Source organism: Triplophysa dalaica, chromosome 5, assembly GCF_015846415.1.
Source record: "Triplophysa dalaica isolate WHDGS20190420 chromosome 5, ASM1584641v1, whole genome shotgun sequence".
NCBI classification, from domain to species: domain Eukaryota; kingdom Metazoa; phylum Chordata; class Actinopteri; order Cypriniformes; family Nemacheilidae; genus Triplophysa; species Triplophysa dalaica.
Window position 1 is genome coordinate 9,544,523 of NC_079546.1, and position 17,238 is coordinate 9,561,760.

The 17,238-nt window shown below is 35.7% G+C and overlaps 2 protein-coding genes across 9 annotated transcripts in view; one reads left to right on the forward strand and one right to left on the reverse strand.

Moving 5' to 3' along the window:
• ints13 (integrator complex subunit 13) overlaps window positions 1–17,238 on the reverse strand; it is an 87,690-nt gene that overhangs the window by 19,804 nt on the left and 50,648 nt on the right. For 6 of the 7 annotated variants that reach the window (XM_056747651.1, XM_056747649.1, XM_056747654.1 and 3 more), the window contains exons 3-9: window positions 4,894–5,125; window positions 4,452–4,526; window positions 4,137–4,339; window positions 2,127–2,207; window positions 1,942–2,032; window positions 1,615–1,743; window positions 252–336 (exon numbers count right to left, since the gene is read on the reverse strand). In XM_056747651.1, the coding sequence (XP_056603629.1) occupies window positions 252–336; window positions 1,615–1,743; window positions 1,942–2,032; window positions 2,127–2,207; window positions 4,137–4,339; window positions 4,452–4,526; window positions 4,894–5,125 (896 nt within the window). Of the gene's footprint in view, window positions 1–251; window positions 337–1,614; window positions 1,744–1,941; window positions 2,033–2,126; window positions 2,208–4,136; window positions 4,340–4,451; window positions 4,527–4,893; window positions 5,126–5,607; window positions 5,860–17,238 lie in introns of those variants that run through there. The other variant, XM_056747650.1, reaches the window with a different exon arrangement.
• On the forward strand, window positions 6,268–11,513 carry LOC130420393 (Schwann cell myelin protein-like). 2 transcript variants are annotated; one of them, XM_056747660.1, is made up of 11 exons: window positions 6,268–6,372; window positions 6,914–6,983; window positions 7,604–7,963; window positions 8,128–8,445; window positions 8,526–8,786; window positions 9,151–9,411; window positions 9,777–10,037; window positions 10,294–10,578; window positions 10,713–10,797; window positions 10,915–10,969; window positions 11,049–11,513. In XM_056747660.1, exons 2-11 carry the CDS (start codon window positions 6,938–6,940, stop codon window positions 11,253–11,255), a joined length of 2,139 nt encoding a protein of 712 aa, XP_056603638.1. In that variant the 5' UTR covers window positions 6,268–6,372; window positions 6,914–6,937; the 3' UTR covers window positions 11,256–11,513. The 2 variants fall into 2 exon arrangements, with proteins under 2 accessions (XP_056603638.1, XP_056603639.1); XM_056747661.1 differs by having other exon boundaries at window positions 11,061–11,513.

The window sequence follows — 17,238 nt, forward strand, 5'->3', positions numbered from 1 at the left end:
ATATTACCCCCCTCATTTTAACTATTATTTTTTCCCCAGTGAATCTAATCCCGTTTTAACGGCATTTAAGAAAATTGACAAATAAAATCTTTTCATGATTATTATGTTTGTGGATCAGAAATTTTGTCAGTTCTTTTTTATCCATACAATAGAAGTCTAAAGAAGTCCAGAGTTTTTTTTTGTTTCTTTTTGAGAGAAATATTACTTTAAACAGTGAAATGTTGAGATAATATGACTTCGATAACACTCACCACTCTTAATAAATTCAATATGAGCATCCCGATGGTGCAGCAGCTCAACGTCGTAATTCGCTGAAGTGTTTGCATGCTGCTCCTCCTTCTCATAGACAAACACACACAAACATACACACACATCAGCAGCTGGGAATCTACACAACAATGCACCACCATGTACTGCTGCTTTCATGTTTGAAGAGCAAACCTTACAACATAACCGTTCCCTAAGGGCTCGAAATTTATAAAGACCCCTGATTCTCCCATACGTGGAGATCAGAGGCTGCAAGCTACACATTAAGCTTACACACATTAAACACAGGAAGAGACAGGAGATGAATGAGGAGAACAGAGACTGTTGGACTCCGAGGAGCAGGATATTTCCTCCCTGGGATCACAGTTATGGCCTCAAACACACACCCAAATGCTACCGCTTGTTTCTGCAGGTCCCTGCAGCTTTCAAAAAGATGAAACACAAGCAACCAGAGCAGTAAAACACACGTCACATCTGGCCACACCCATCCAGGCTAAGAAACATTACCCAGGAAGAGAAAAAGTAGGCAGAGTAGGCGATAGCAAAAAAGAGCAACCCGATGAAGAGTTCTTGGGGCTGAAGGGGTCACTAGAGGGTCAACTATCCATCCAGCCGGGTGCTAATCAAACTGATCTTTGTATCTTAAAGAGGTGCTGTGTAATACACACTATTTTATTTCTGTTAAAGTCAACATGAGCTTCTAGGCACAGTCGATTCTACTATAATATTGTTACACATTTTATTGATGGGAATCGAATATTTGATTAAATATCCAACATTTCTATCATTGACTGTATTATGAAAATTTTAAGTTAGATCTGGATGCGAGTTTGGAAAGACAATTATATTTATACACTTTTTAGAAATAAAGTACATTGGTGAATCATGCAAAATTAGATGCAAGAGAAAGTAAATAGGCTTATTTATATTTTTCTGTTGACTTTAAAGTTTGAAAAACAAATACAATGGGAACCAATTTTACAGTGGTTTCTCTCCTACGTTTCTATCCAAACTGTCACCTTTGTCATATCAAAAGTATATGAAAACAAACACGCTAACAAAGTATTTTAGACATACTGCAGCCAAATTAAAAGAAAGCTCTCTAAAGATCCCGCTTATAATCAGAGATTAGCAAGAGCTGGATGAGGAGGGGTGGGGGTTTTGATCTGGAATAATAATAGTTGCTCTTGTGAAGTACTGACCTGCTCACAGACATTTAATGTAGGCTAGCAAAACAAACAATAAACCATGAAAACAGCAGCTGTGAAAGAAACTGATATAGTGCAAACAAGTGATGAAAAGAAAGAGGGAGAGAGTCAGACAGAATAGTGTGTGACAGTAACTGACCTTCATGGGGATGTTGGTGATGGTAGTGGAGGCCAAATCAAAGTGCTGCTGAACTAGCACATTTAGTTTAGAAGCTAGATACCTTCCAGCACGCACGCTGTGAACTTCACTGGTCAATACTGATGACAGCTGCCAAATAAACAGGAGAGAGAAAGACACTCAGATCAGATCAATAGAGAATAGTAAGACGAATTACCTTCTAGATCTTCAGCTGGAAAACAGGTAGTACTGACTATAAAGTTTGATGGGATGAGACACATTCATGGTAAATTGCTTAATTAGGTGGTGATTTTGAATTTATAAAGAAAACAGACTTTAGATTTTCACCTCTTTCTTTGGACGGTCCGAAACCAGCGTGTCATCACCTTGGGGGAAGATGTGAACCAGCACAAGCTCACACTGCTGAATAGGCATCAGTCTACAGAGATCACACTCCCATTCATCAGTATAAGAGAAATTAAAAATGCTCTTTATCGTGTTAATGGTGTTAAAGTCATTCATTGTAAACTGACCGATCAGATCCTGCTGCCAGTTTGTTTTGCTCCTGAATGGTTTCCAACACACAGTCCTCTAGCATTCTGACATGGGTGTCACTAAAAGTGAAAATAGACAGACGTTCCTATTAAACAGATGATATTAAATAACAGGGCTCAGACTAACTTTTTGCACTTGTTACACTGGTGCACCTACCTTTTTTCTTAGGTGCACCAACACAAAAGTAAGGTGCATCGGAAGCTTCGACCGCATCGCATTTAACCAGTTCACTTTTATTTTTAAATTACTTTCCATATAGGCAAAGTTGACTTGTAAATGATTAAATATTAATCTGGTCAACATAAAGTTTTTTGTTTAAAGCACAATTCAACAAGAAAGGTAACTAACTGAAAAAGTGTTTGTGTTTAAAGTGCTTCACAGAACCAAAATTTTAACTTAAAACATCTTATAAATGGACCAGGGCTTGACATAACCTGGGAGGTTGCTGGCTCCGTGTCAGAGCATTGCTTATGATTTTCGGACGGATCAGGCCTTAACTTAACATTAATCCACGAAAATTTTGTCAATCTTTCTTTTCATCTTCTCTCATCATCTATGGCTACATCCACTCTATGTTCTGACGGCATTAGGCTGCTCACCGCTCTCTGTCTGATTGCAGCACACACATTTTCAAACGCGCACACACCAGAGGCTGCGCTAGACTTTTTTTATTGTAGGTCATTTTGACTAACAGGCTCGTAAAAAATGTGTCATAATCTTTTATTACCCGTTACTATGGTGCAAGGGGGCGTTAGGAGGTAGTTAGTATGTTCGTGACGTCATCACACTGTACTTGCGACTCAAAACTTGTGACAACTGAATCACAAATTGTTTATATTAATTTATATATTTAATATTCTAATGTTTATGTTCATATGTGATTCGATCTGGTAAACCCAACACACGGTACAAATTTATATATTACAGTTTTTGATACCATATTCAAGCCCTTTCCAAATCAGTTTTTATTTTGCTCATACCTTGTGTATGTAACTAAATTTATGGCTAAGGTCGGCTGAAGCACTATGATTTTCAGAAACAGAATTTGGAGAAAAACAGGTTTAAAGTTAAGTGATGAAAATAAAAGCACTACAGTCCACTTTCACAATTCAAAGTCATTTAACAGTGGTAAGAGACTTACTCTTATAACAACTTAATAAAAAAACATTTCCTAGAGTTGAAGTCTATAAAAATACTGTACAAAACCGCTTGAATAAAACTAAAGTAAGGAAAATGGTGCAGGGCACACTTACAGAATGAGAGCTCTGCTATTATCACTACACAAGGGAACTAACAAACAATACGGACAACAACTAAGCAGTGAAGCAAGTTTTACATTGTTTATCATGTGCATAGTGTCTGGACTGTTGATAATCCCTTGTATGTTTTGCGATCGTGGTCCGGCTCGCATGAGCAGCAGACCGGGGATAACTCCCGGTGCTGCAGACGGGGAGCTCTGTCATCTAAGGAAAACTTTGCATAAAAAAACGTATTTAACAGAGAACTGGCGGGAAATGTGCATTGATACTCCTTCATTCTTCATGTTATGTGCTTTACTTTGATAGGTGAACTATCTTTCCCGCGTCCCAGAACGACATCCGACGGGTTTTCCCAGATCACATTTTTCCGTCACTGGTAAAAACATCAGTCAATGACAGATAATTTTCGGTTAACGCAACTTCTGGTACACACATGTGAATATCTGGACCACAGCCAAGAGGGGGGTCAGCCCTTCACTATCTCTGATTGGTTCAGACCACGATAAGGGCCTAAAATGTGTGTCTGTTGTTGATACACAGGGAGACTTTCAGAGTCGTGGAGAGTTTTTTTCTAACGGCTGGTCGCACCGGTGCGACCTCAGATTTTTTTTTGTCACACCATTGAGAAAAAAGATGTCTTCTGTTCACAACTTTCTGTGATGAACAAAGGACAGTTTCCAGATTTAAATACAAAATTAAATAACACATTTTATAGATTAAGGTGCTTACCTTTTGGCATTAGTGAGACAGATGATACGCCCCCTATTGGCTACTCTGTCAGCCACATCCATTAAAGAAGTACGAGCTTCATGCTGATATTCTGTGATCTTACACAATGATTCCACAGCTGCAACCAACCCATGCAGGACACTACAGCATTCAGGATCCTGGTGAGGGTTGGGAGGACCAACAGTTGCCAAAGCAGCCATGAGCTAGAAAAACACAATTATTTATGTTTGTTTATCACTTCTGCCCAATGCTCAGATTACCCAGATACAAGCAAGGAAATCAAAATGGATGTGCAGAGTCACAGATATGTTTTACCTCATGTGTGTTCTGGTGTTCCTGCTTCCAGTTGTTGAGGATATGAACTTCGGAATCACTCACAATGTAGTTCACCTGTACATTTAGCAATACATGTAATAGGCGTTCACAGAAAAATAAAATAATATCAATGACACGTTTCATTTTAACATGTATGATGATGTATAAAGTGACTCGTTCCCGTCAATGGCGGTTAATAGTGCCCACATCTACTGTATAAGCCTAAAAAAATGCACCAGATCATCAGCAGTAAACGTAAATTGGTGTCGGTTCCCTTCATCTGGCAGGTGACCATGTATTGTCAATGTATAAAGATTCTTCTAAATATCTCCATTTGTGTTCAACTGAGACAAGGCAGTGCAGCTGTTTCGACAACATAAAAATAACCTCATAATTCAATTCTTAGTTAATTATCAATCTGCAGCAGTTTCCAGAAACTCACCAGTTTCTTGATGGGGTAAATGTCAAATAGTATGCGGCAGTACTCCATAGAGCATTCAATGGCACATGTCCAGAGAGACTTGGAGACAGGAGCCAGAGGAATCACACCCTGTGCACGGCTTTTGGTCAGCATGTCACACTCGATCAGTTGCCGGCAGGACTCTGCCATGTATGGACAGTGATCCACCACAAAGGCCGTCTTGTGTGAAACTGAGAACGTCCTCATCTTTGTCCTGCAACACCAGGGATGTGTGAAACATTCACATGTCAAGGAGTATGGCTTGTAATTTAAAACTATAAACAAACTATAATTCTATTATATATTTTAAATCCATGCTGATCTGCCTCAACATGAAATTAAACCTCTTACGTCACAAGTGTATGCACTATGCAGGTTTACAACACTAAAATAAATGTTCGTATTATGGTAATAAAATACCTCATCAATCTAACAAAAAACGCAAATCTATCCGAGCATCACCTTATTCTAAAAAAAACTAGCGATGATATTGCATAAATTATTAAATGCAACTAAAATTAATATGAAATTACATTTCACCATCGTAAACAATCCCCAGTGCACACTAAAAACATTGGTTTGTAATAAACATATTGTACTACATTAAAAGACTGTAAAAAACGAAAGTTAGAAGGAATACATAGTAAGAACCTTTTATATAATAACGTAACAACATTTAGATGATAATTTGACTACCTGTGTGTTATAGAAAAGGTAGCTTTAGCATGCTAGCATCACCCGCTAGTTTTCCATCGTTTCTTCGCGCGCACGCACCAAAGAGACTTACATAAAAAAACCGTCTATGTGGTTTCGGTTAGTAAATAACAGAAATGTAAAGGGTAATACAGGGATAAAATATAAAATAACGGGACAGATGTGCTAATCCAGCCAGACAGAAAAGCAAAGCAAAGGGGACAAAATACGTCGTTGCTCAGGTCCGTTGGTCAAAACCCGCCCTGTGCACTCAGCGGCCAACATGAAACGTTCCTAAGTACCATATTAAGTTCCCCTTTATTTCTAGTATAAGTTTCATCCTTAAATTAAAAAAAAGATAAATATGTAATATACATAATTATATAACTATATATTAATATTTCTAATATACTGTTTTGTGATTTCTCTGTAATAATAGCTGATGTAGAAATATGTTTATCTCACATTCTTTCATATTTTCTCCAGGTAAGGTAGTCTAAATAGAAGTATTTTAATTGATTGTATATACATCTTAGTTAACACTTGTCATGGAAAGTACAAACATTTGCAGTTAGCCTGAAGATATTGTTTTCCAGTTATGTTTGGAAACGATTTGCATTTAATAAACATAGGAAGTTACAGATATCAGTGAACGTATTCAGTGAGCTGTTTGGCATCTTCCCACAGCTGAGCATTGTACTCTTGACCAAAACGAACATTAAACAGTACATATTCAGAAGAATTCTCTAGCTTTTTCTAGCAATTGTGGTAAGTATTTTAATATCCAAATACGACCCAATTAAAAAAACTATTTTCAGAATTTGCTTAAAAATTTATATTCTATTAAATTACTGTTAAACAACGGCTCTTGGTTTTCTATCATCGTCTATAATCTGATTCTAAAATAATGTTTTGGCTTTTGTGTAAATTGTTTTTATTTGGCATGTGGCAACTTTTATGACTTCCTTTTGAGAAACAAAACGCAAAGTGTTAGGGACTGTCACACTCCGTTTACTTTCATTCTACTAAAAATATTGTATCTTTTAGCGAAGTAATGACATTTAAAAAAATATTAAAGAAAGTACAGTATTTACTTCAGGATCATTCATGAACATTTAAATAAAAGTCTAAACAATTATGTAAATATATGTTAACTGATGGACACGATTAAAAAATAATGTTAGAATGAACTGGCTTCATGCAACCAATTTTTATTTTTATCAGTACAGTATTATGAAGAAACAACAAATATGAATCTTAGTTTTCACGTGTTTCGTATTTTTTCATGTAAGTGTGTTCTTCATTCCAGGTTCAGCCTTCTTTAAATATTAAGATGGGTGTAGCTGAAAAAATCATCTTTGGTGTCTTAATCTTACAAGGTTGAGTTTTTATCTTGTCATCAATATTGTTTGTTGTACACCATCAACGTGTTTAAGCCTGTTGAGTAAACTTAATACATTTCAAACACAAATTACATAAAGTTTAGACTATAGATGGAATTGGAGCTGTCTATTTATAGGAACATGTTTTCCTTCTGTTTCTAATGTCTTTATTTATCCCTCACCTGATTCTCTTCCGCTTGATTGCGTTTCCCCATGTATTTAAGCACTGTGTGTTCCTCAGTTCCTTGTCTGCTATTGTTTAATGCTAATGTGGGTTCTGTTCTTGGTTCCTGATTTCCTCTGGATTATTTATTAAAACTACCCTATTTTGGATTGCCCTTTTTAGTTGCTCTCTACTGCCAGCACAAGTGACAGTATTGTAGCACAAGTGTTTTAAAGAATTTGATTGATATCAAAATATTTTAAAAGCAAAAAAGCACTTAAATAAGCAACATACTTTTCACATGCAAATTCGTCACTTTGCTCCATCAGTTTTAAAGTACTATGTTTCGCTTTTTTTTATTTTGTCAATTTGTAATACTGTCTATTCTGTAAAATTCACTGATAGTCCTACCCAGGCTTTCGAATAAAGTTTGCTACCTTTCATTGTTTTAAAGGTGTTTGGTGTGGAGATTGGAGCGTCATTCTTCCAAACAGAACTGTAGCTCTGAATGGATCATGTGTGACCATAAACTGTAGATTCGATATACAAGACAATTTTGCCAACGATCTTACTAACAGTGCTGTGGGAAAGTGGCTTAAAGACGGGACATCGCATGACAAAATAGTATTTGATTCCAGCAATTCTAACAGCAGGATCAAAGGGGAAATAACTGGAAAATTGGTACACAAAGACTGTACCACCGTCTTTTCTGATTTTACTTCAGATCTCAAAGGCACCTTTTATTTCAGAATAGAGGGCAATGGTGGTCTGAAATATACCTATGTCCAAAAATATGTTTCCCTAGATGTGATTGGTAAGTGAATTATAAATGGCAAATTGCTGTAGCATCAGTTAGATAAGTTTTTGCATATATATGTAGAAAATGCTGAATGCTTAGGGAATATTTTTGTCTAGTGAATTATATATATATATATATATATATAGATCATATGTAAAATATATCTGTGTGCATTTCAGAGTCTCCCCCCAACCCAACAGTAAAGATGTTTATTGGGCAGATTGAGGGTCAGGAGGTGTTAGAGGGGAAGGCGGTGAGACTGTGCTGCTCTGCTATCACTCTCTGCTCCTCTTCTCCACCAACTCTCACATGGAGATCCACTGACAGACTTCCCATAAATGACAGCAGACAACAACAGAATCAAACTGAGATCATCTCTGATCTGAACTTCACTGCTTCTCATCTTCAACATGGAGTCACTTTCATCTGCAATATAACCTACCAGCTACAGAACAGGAACGCAACAGCACAGAGCAACATCACGTTACGTGTTCTGTGTAAGAGGAAATCACATGAATCTTGTCGACCATATGACTTTAAATGATATAATGATGCTTTAAATTTGTTTTTCTCTCAGATGCTCCTAAAAACACATCAGTATCTGTGTTTCCATCTAACTCTGTACTGGAGGGCACTTCAGTAACTTTGACCTGCAGAAGTGATGCAAATCCAGCAGTGCTGAACTACACCTGGTTCAGAGAGAATGGAGGACGCCTGGAGCAGCTACAGACTGGACAGAATCTAACCTTCAATGTGACTGATCGAACACACACATCCTACTGTCGAGTGGGAAATCAACATGGTACACAAAACACATCAGTGTTGCTGGACATCCAATGTGAGTATTAGCAGTCTAGTTTACTTATTCACTCACATTAACTTCCACTATTTAAAGTGTAATCTAAAATACAATGAGAATGTATTAGTGATTAATTTAACAAGATGTCACTCAAACTATTTTTGTTCTGGACTCCGACACATGACTTGTTCCACATGTGTCACAAACAAGAGCTTTACGTCAAATCATGCAGTTTTTGAAAGTAAAACTGTTTTTGTGCTTACCCAGAACATATGAAATTGACAAAAAGACTTAAACCATGAAAAATGACCAGTAGTTGTATTTCCAAAGCAGAGAGACTTGAGTTTTAGAGTTTACTTCTCTTTTGATTTTCTAAATGGTTTTGTCCATTTACCTATCTCAGATGCTCCAAAAAACACATCAGTATCTGTGTTTCCATCTAACTCTGTACGGGAGGGCACTTCAGTAACTTTGACCTGCAGAAGTGATGCAAATCCAGCAGTGCTGAACTACACCTGGTTCAGAGAGAACAGAGGACGGCTGGAGCAGCTACAGACTGGACAGAATCTAACCTTCAATGTGACTGATCGAACACACACATACTACTGTCGAGTGGGAAATCAACATGGTTCACAAAACACATCAGTGTTGCTAGACATCCAATGTGAGCATTAGCAGTCTAGTTTACTTATTCACTCACATTAACTTCCACTATTTAAAGTGTCATCTAAAATACAAAGAGAATGTATTAGTGATTAATTTAACAAGATGTCACTCAAAATATTCTTGTTCTGGACTTGGACACATGACTTATTCCACATGTGTGTCACAAACAAGAGCCTTACAACAAATCATGCAGTTTTTGAAAGTAAAACTGTTTTTGTGCTTACCCAGAACATATAAATTGACAAAAAGACTTAAACCATGAAAAATGACCAGTAGTTGTATTTCCAAAACAGAGAGACTTGAGTTTTAGAGTTTACTTCTCTTTTGAATTTCTAAGTGGTTTTGTCCATTTACCTATCTCAGATGCTCCTAAAAACACATCAGTATCTGTGTTTCCATCTAACTCTGTACTGGAGGGCACTTCAGTAACTTTGACCTGCAGAAGTGATGCAAATCCAGCAGTGCTGAACTACACCTGGTTCAGAGAGAACAGAGGACGGCTGGAGCAGCTACAGACTGGACAGAATCTAACCTTCAATGTGACTGATCGAACACACACATACTACTGTCGAGCGGGAAATCAACATGGTTCACAAAACACATCAGTGTTGCTGGACATTCAGTGTGAGTATTTGAATTATTTAAAGTTAAAAAAAATACTACTCTTTTCTTAGCCACATAACTCAGTGTGCATGGTGTGCAATGACCAACAAAATCAATAAGGTTTTCCTCAGGAATATTTCTTTTCCTGGTCATTATTTGCTTGCCCGAATAATGTGAACTCAAATGGCTTACTACATTTTTAAAGCACTAAAAATGCAATAATAAACAGAAATGTGTTGAATTATACAGGTACATTTGCTTCTCTGTTCTTTTTTAGATGCTCCCCAAATCTCTAATTCTTCCAGTTTTACTCTTGGGGATGTAATGGCGTGTTCATGTGAGGTTCATGGGAATCCCTCTCCTAAAGTGGAGTGGCATCTATCTGGACATTCTGTCAGGAACTCCACAAACACATTCATCAGCGAGGAACGATTGAGCAGCACATACTTGAGGAGCATCATCACTCTACATCACTCACTCACAGACACTTTGCTGTGCGTCGGCACCAACAGTCATGGAACTACCAGTCAACAGTTTCGATTGAGTCCTCGGGAGACTGAATGTAAATTGCCTGCCAGTTTTTCATTATCAGGCTACATTTGTTCATATACAGTATTTGAATACATATTTGCATGAGATCGGCATGACTGCGTTCCTTTAATAATATAAGGCAACTGTTCTTTGTCTATTTAACAGGTTTTAAAATCTGCTGCCTGCTGTTTGGATTTGCTGTTGGGGCTTTAGCTATAGGGATCCTGTGGGTCACAACACACATTTACAAGTAAGTTATGGCAACAAATGAGTGTCAAGTACAGATGTTTTCTAGCACTCTTGTGAACTGGCAGAGAAAAATGGCAGAAGACAAAAACTAAACCATTTTTACTTGTCTTCAATTTAGTAGATTCTGCAAGACTGGACAACATGATAAAACTGGACTCGTTCTAAATGATGAGGTATGTTGTAACAAACACACACAGATACAGAAAAATGAAAGCTGAAAAAGTTGAATCTGAGTTGTTGATCATCAAATAGGCTGTTTTACAGGAGAAGGATAAACATGTTTATGGCAATCCAATCGTGCTGTCACCTGCTGGAGACGCTACACCGAACGATCCAGAATCCCTCCATTATTCCACCATTAAATTTACAAACACCCAAACAAAGTACGGAGAGATCAGATGTGTCTCCTCACCTACCACAGAATACGCTGTGATCCAACGTTATGGTCAAATGTCTTGAGGGGAGATGCGGATGTGAAGCAAGTTCAATTACTTACTCTCTTGACATTTAAAACCTGTTTGACTTCTGCAGAACACAAAAGAAGATATTTTGAAAAATGTTGGTCACTAGCACCAATTAGGCACCAATTTGTGTCCAATTAGGAGTGAATGGGTGTGGCACTGTTCGGTTACCAACTTACTTCAAAATATCTTCTTTATTACAGGTTTGAAATGACAACTGTGAGTAAATGATGCAAATTCAGGTGAACTATCCTTTTAATACACACAATAGACCATAATAAATCATACTGTTAATTTTCCTTTAAGTTTAATTTTTTCTTTATTTACTTTATATACATTGTCTTCATATATATTATATCTATTTGGCTTATGAAAAAATAATCACTTTAATCTACATGTAATTTAAAAAATGAACATTTTACCTGCATTTATGTTTTATATATTTTATTTAGGTCATAAATCTCAGATATCAATCAACATATTGTTGGAAAATATTGTTTGCTATGGTTTTCAAATAAATTGTAAGTACATTTAAACAAATGTGTTAAAAGTGTACATTTGTTCCTAATAATCTTCAAAGTTCTGCACACCTACATTTATCCTGTTTATTGGGGACCTAATGTGCAGTTTATATTTGTCACTCAATACTGTCAAAAACCCTCTTCTTCACAAAGTATAGTTCTTGCAAGGAAGAACTTCTAGAAAATGAGAGGCTGAATTTTCAACTTTGAAATATTTTAAAACCAAGGTACATGTATAAGTATTATGTTACATACAGTATTTCACACAGAAGACCTGGCATCTCTATTTCTGTTTTGCATTATGGACATATAAATAACATAATCTTTGCTAGTTTACATGGAGGATTATACTGTATATTTATACACTCTATCTTTGCCGTCCATAAAGAAACCAAGTGGAAATCGTACTTCTCTACCGAACTACAATTAAATAATACTAAATAATATTAAGTGGAAATAATACCATATAAATAAAGCAGAACCCACAAAACCTGATATGTTTTCAGTGTTCTTCTTTGTGTTACCTTTTAAAGGAAAAAGGAAGTATCTTTGCTTTTATTATTGTAAAGTTCTGTTTTTACCTGACATTTAGGTTTGGAGTTATCTGAGAAATACAAATCAAAAGCGTTATTTACTGATTATTAATTTTTTGGACATTTTGTTATAATAGTAAACACAAAACTAACAGATGTAACTATAAAGGGGTTCAATAAAAATCTGGTGCTTATAGAACAGATTGTGCGTGGTCAGTGAATGTGATAATGTGACTGAAATCACAATAAAGCTATTCATTTTAAATATTTATGTAGCCAACATAATTTCCTCAAGGACAAGACAAGGAAATATTGGACTCATTCTGACCAGCAAGGTACATTCCAACAAAAATACCTTATTCATGCTCAACTCACAAAACAATGCACATTTTTAGAATAGATCATATACAAGAATACAGTATTAAAGCGATTCTTGATTAAACATTAGGGTGTTGTTAAGAGAATGGGGTAGAATCTATTACTGTAAAATCATGCTGCCACCTGCTGGAGCTACTGCACAACCTAAATCCCTGAATTTTTTCACATACCCTTAAACTCTAAAATTGCCAGGAAAGGTATGAGGCATTTATCAATTATCACTGAATAAACTGTTTTCTAATTGCAAAATAATAATGTTGCAATAACAAATCGACAAAGCACTGTCTAACAGCAGCTTTGATGGAGTCAAGATCAAACTACAAGGAATCAAATATTAGTGAACTGTCCTCCCACACATCAAAAAACACAACATATGAAAATACTACCCATCCCAAGTATGTTCCTCAGTTGGTCATGCATGCAGGTGAAGTCACAAAACAAGCTCTGTCAAAGTAAGCCAAGCACAAGGCTACACGCAAGTAAAACATTGCTGACCTGAATCCCTTCAATCTGTGCAATCTTGGAATACATTTGTAAAATGTTATAGCATTTTCTAAATGTCCCATAATGAAAATACACTTTTCTTTTAAAGTAATGGAGAATTATGTTTTTATCTAAAAGGGTTTATGTTTCATGAGTGTTCTCAACTTTTTTGTACAGTTTATGGTTATCATGTGCCATGTGCTCTTCTGTATCGCATTGAATGTTGAAAGCACATGACTTTTGTTTGTTTTCTGTGTCCCAAGTTGTCAGCCCCACTCCGTGTTTCCTCAGTAAATATCCCTGTATGCTGTGTTTGTGCTTTCTATGTTGACCCTGTTTAGTTTTCCTGTTAATAAAAGATTTACTTAACTTCTTAAGATCTTCTGTTTTAGCTCCGTAAAGACAGGGAACTCCTAGAATGATACCTGAAGAAGCTGGTTGACAAGATACATAGAGTGTTTGCAAATTCCACGCAAAGTGTGGCCACATTTGAGATGCTAAACATATAGTTTTGAATCATTTTAGTTTTTTTTCTGTTATCATATAATTCTACAGTATTTCAACAAGTTGATGTGTTTGTCATTGTATTAAAACCACACTATAATGTTGCCAAATTATTTCTGAAAAATAAAGTTTTTGAACAAGATAAGGGAAAATAAAGGGTGACAGAATTGTAAATTTTGCGTGAACTATCCCTTTGGGTTCATTACATCGTACTGCTCAGAATAGTCACATAATGTTCTGAAACGGGAGTGTCACTCAACTCAACTCACACACACTTTTCTAGACTGTAAAGAAGCTATGGCTTCATTTTCCTTTGTGTATAAAACATTCTTTGTCTGAAACAAGCAGCTTTGTCTCTATATTTATAAACACTAATTAAAAACACTACAGGTCTAATGAGTGGGTTTATTTTTTCTCATGATCCTAAAAACGTTTTGATCCCTTTAAAATGTTTGGAATAGTTAAAATTACAAATAGCAACTTATCGTTATTTGAATTTCTTATTTAAAAAAGTTGTAACAAATAATACTAAAGACACCAATAAGAGGTCAACAAAGACAGGAACTCCTTGAAAAGTACTCCAGGGATACCACAAAAAAGTACATTTTGCTAATTCTATACAGAGTGACTACTTTAAAGAATATAACATAGTCTTGTTTAGACACATAATTCTCTTCTTAAAAATCAAAGCTGAGGTCTTAAATGAAACAAGTGATATTTTGACCATATACTACATATTGATATCTAAAAAATACAGTCAAAGCTATTTAAAGTGTGTTGTTTCTGCTCCTCTCAAACACGCCTTTAACTGCCATTGACAGAACAAACAGATATTCCAGGTCTGCTTCAGTGTCACGCAATTTTGTTAGGCTAATGTTGTTATATCAGAGCGGAAAGGATGCTTAAACAACCACAGGAATGTTTCGATAGAATCCAGTTATTGAGCCCACGGTTCTTACTAACGCAACCTGCAAAATATAATTCATATATATAAATAATGTGTTTTAACATGATGTGTTTATATCTTTTTCACAGATCTAGAAAACCGGATAAGTTCTAAATGTAGATGGAAAATTTGCTAAGGGCCCATTTGATCTCCGTAACCATAATAGCGTAATTGTGGTAAAGGGCACTCTATATTACAATCGTCGTTCTAAAATATCCTCCTTATCCTGTTACTTAAACAGAATACACAGCCTATGATTTCTATCGCAGCATGTCATCATTTAAGTTGCATAAAGACATTTAAGTTTATCCGGATATAAGAACCACATCCTGACTAAATTTTAAGGGGGAAAAAGGAAAAAAAATGACTCATCCTTTTCATCAATTTGTCCATTTAATCAACCTTTTTGGGTCATTTAAACATGACCAGTATACATTTAGGTATAGTGCGTTTCTTCAAGCACCCACTTTGTTGCCTCTTGATACAATCCCCATTGGGACAAAAAGGACATTATTTATTGTACTGGATTTGCATGATTAGAGGTTGTTTGATATATTTTTTAATCAATTATAAGATTATAAATTAAGTCAAGTTTAATGTACAAGCTAATAGCTTTGTTTTAGCTTTTAAGTATCATGCATTGGGGTGTTATGTCCAGTAAAATGGCATAAAAGGCATAAAATGTATAGTTTATAAAACACTGCCGGCTCTTGCTCAATTTGACTTTAAAAACATCATTTTGCATAACTTTCCTCTGTCCGTGTAAAGAATGTGTACTCATGCTTACACGGGAAGCTAGTACATCTGAGGTCAGTCGGTATTTTGTGTGCATGGTTCTCTTTACAGAGCTCAGTTTTACTTCGTCTCAAGTTATCAGCCGGTTCTTCAGTACAGAACCCAAAGGATCAACTAAAAGTGATCCTCTAACAATCAGCGTTCAGGAAAGATATTGCACTGATTTCTGGTAAGATAATCTTAAACTCTTTAATTTTCTTGATGTTAATTTAGGTAAAGTACTGGTTGACCTTAAATTTTGTATAATCAAAATTATATCATAAAATATTTGCTTGTAAAATGCATCACTGGTCAAAAGTTTATGGTAAATTACTCATTCAAAAGAATCAATATTTTTATTTATATACATAATAGTAAACTCATCAAGTAACAAAATGGTATGTGAAAATTTTGTTAAACTCAGATCCAAAATGAATCAAAACTATGTTGTATTTAAGCATCTTCAATGTGGTCACCCTTAACCTAGAATTGGCAATAACTTTGTTTAGCTTAATTTCTTAGGTATCTCTTTTACGTACTTTTAAAAAACAACCCCTAAATATCACTCGTAAACAACAAGAAATAAGGATTACCATAATGATATTCTGTCCCAGTAGTAAAAAGACCAAAGGAATAAATAGCAGATAATGGGCTCACAACAAAATAAAGGAAAAGACCCAGAGCAGGGGTCCAGATCCCAACAACAAAATAAAAAACCTGATACTAAAAAAATTAATGAAAGTCATGATCTAATCTGGCACAAAAGACATAAGGCTGCCTCTAGGTGTCCCTAAATCACCTTTGAATGACTGTGATCATATCACCCTGGGATACTGTTCGAAAAGACATCTTATTGTCAGCTTTCCTTTATTACCCCATCCAAAGTATCCATTTCAAAAATTAAATGTTAGCTTTGTAATGAATCAGATTAATTCATAGGAACATTTAACTCATGATTAACTTCAGATCCAAATGATATGAAGATCAAGAGAAACATTTCAGTGACATCACACTTTTGACCAGTGTGTTTCAACAAAGCAATTCTGGGGCATGAATGCATATTTACGGGTGTGTGTATGTTTTCCCAAAGGAATCATCTTATTTTAAACAACACAAAGCAATGGACAAAACACTGAAAATCTTTCTTTTCATTTTCTTGCCACAAGGTTTGTTTTTCTTAATTTTCCTCCTTAAAAACATATGTTGTGCTAATTGCGGCAAGACAATTCTGAAAACGAAATGTGCTTATGTATGTTTTCTCTGTTTAGATTATTCAGTAAACATTATCACAATAACATTTTTTAACAAATGAAGTAAATTGATCAATATCAATATCATTCAGTAAACAATAATACAAAATATTAGTTCGCAATAGTTCTAATGAAAAGAAAATGTGTCTGTAGCATTTTATGTGTTGCCTAAACATAAATGCTTGTTATTTTGGTGTCTGTACCTCACTCTACATGTTAGTTTTAACCGCTCATCATGCTTGTATTGTAGGTGTTTGGTGTAATGAATGGAACATCAATGTGCCAGACAAGATCGAAGCTCTAGAAGGATCCTGTGTGTCCATAAACTGCAGATTTGATATCCTAGACATATATGACCCTCTTCTCACCGACCCTGCCGTAGGAGTGTGGTATACAACTTGGAACGGCATAAAAACTTTGGTGTTTACCTCCAGCAGGCCTACTCTCTCTCTACTTAAAGGGAATATCACTGGAAAATTAATATACAGAGACTGTACCACAATCTTTTTTAATCCTACTTTAAATAACAGAGGGATATATAACTTTAGGATCGAATGCAGCAAACTGAAATATACGTTCCAACAAAAATCTG

Excerpts from the sequence above, each read along its gene's own strand:
- LOC130420393 (XM_056747660.1), top strand. The coding sequence starts at position 6,938 with ATGGGTGTAGCTGAAAAAATCATCTTTGGTGTCTTAATCTTACAAG. Across the intron at positions 6,984-7,603 it reads TGGTGTCTTAATCTTACAAG|GTGTTTGGTGTGGAGATTGG; the intron begins GTTGAGTTTTTA and ends ATTGTTTTAAAG. Across the intron at positions 9,412-9,776 it reads AGTGTTGCTAGACATCCAAT|ATGCTCCTAAAAACACATCA; the intron begins GTGAGCATTAGC and ends TACCTATCTCAG.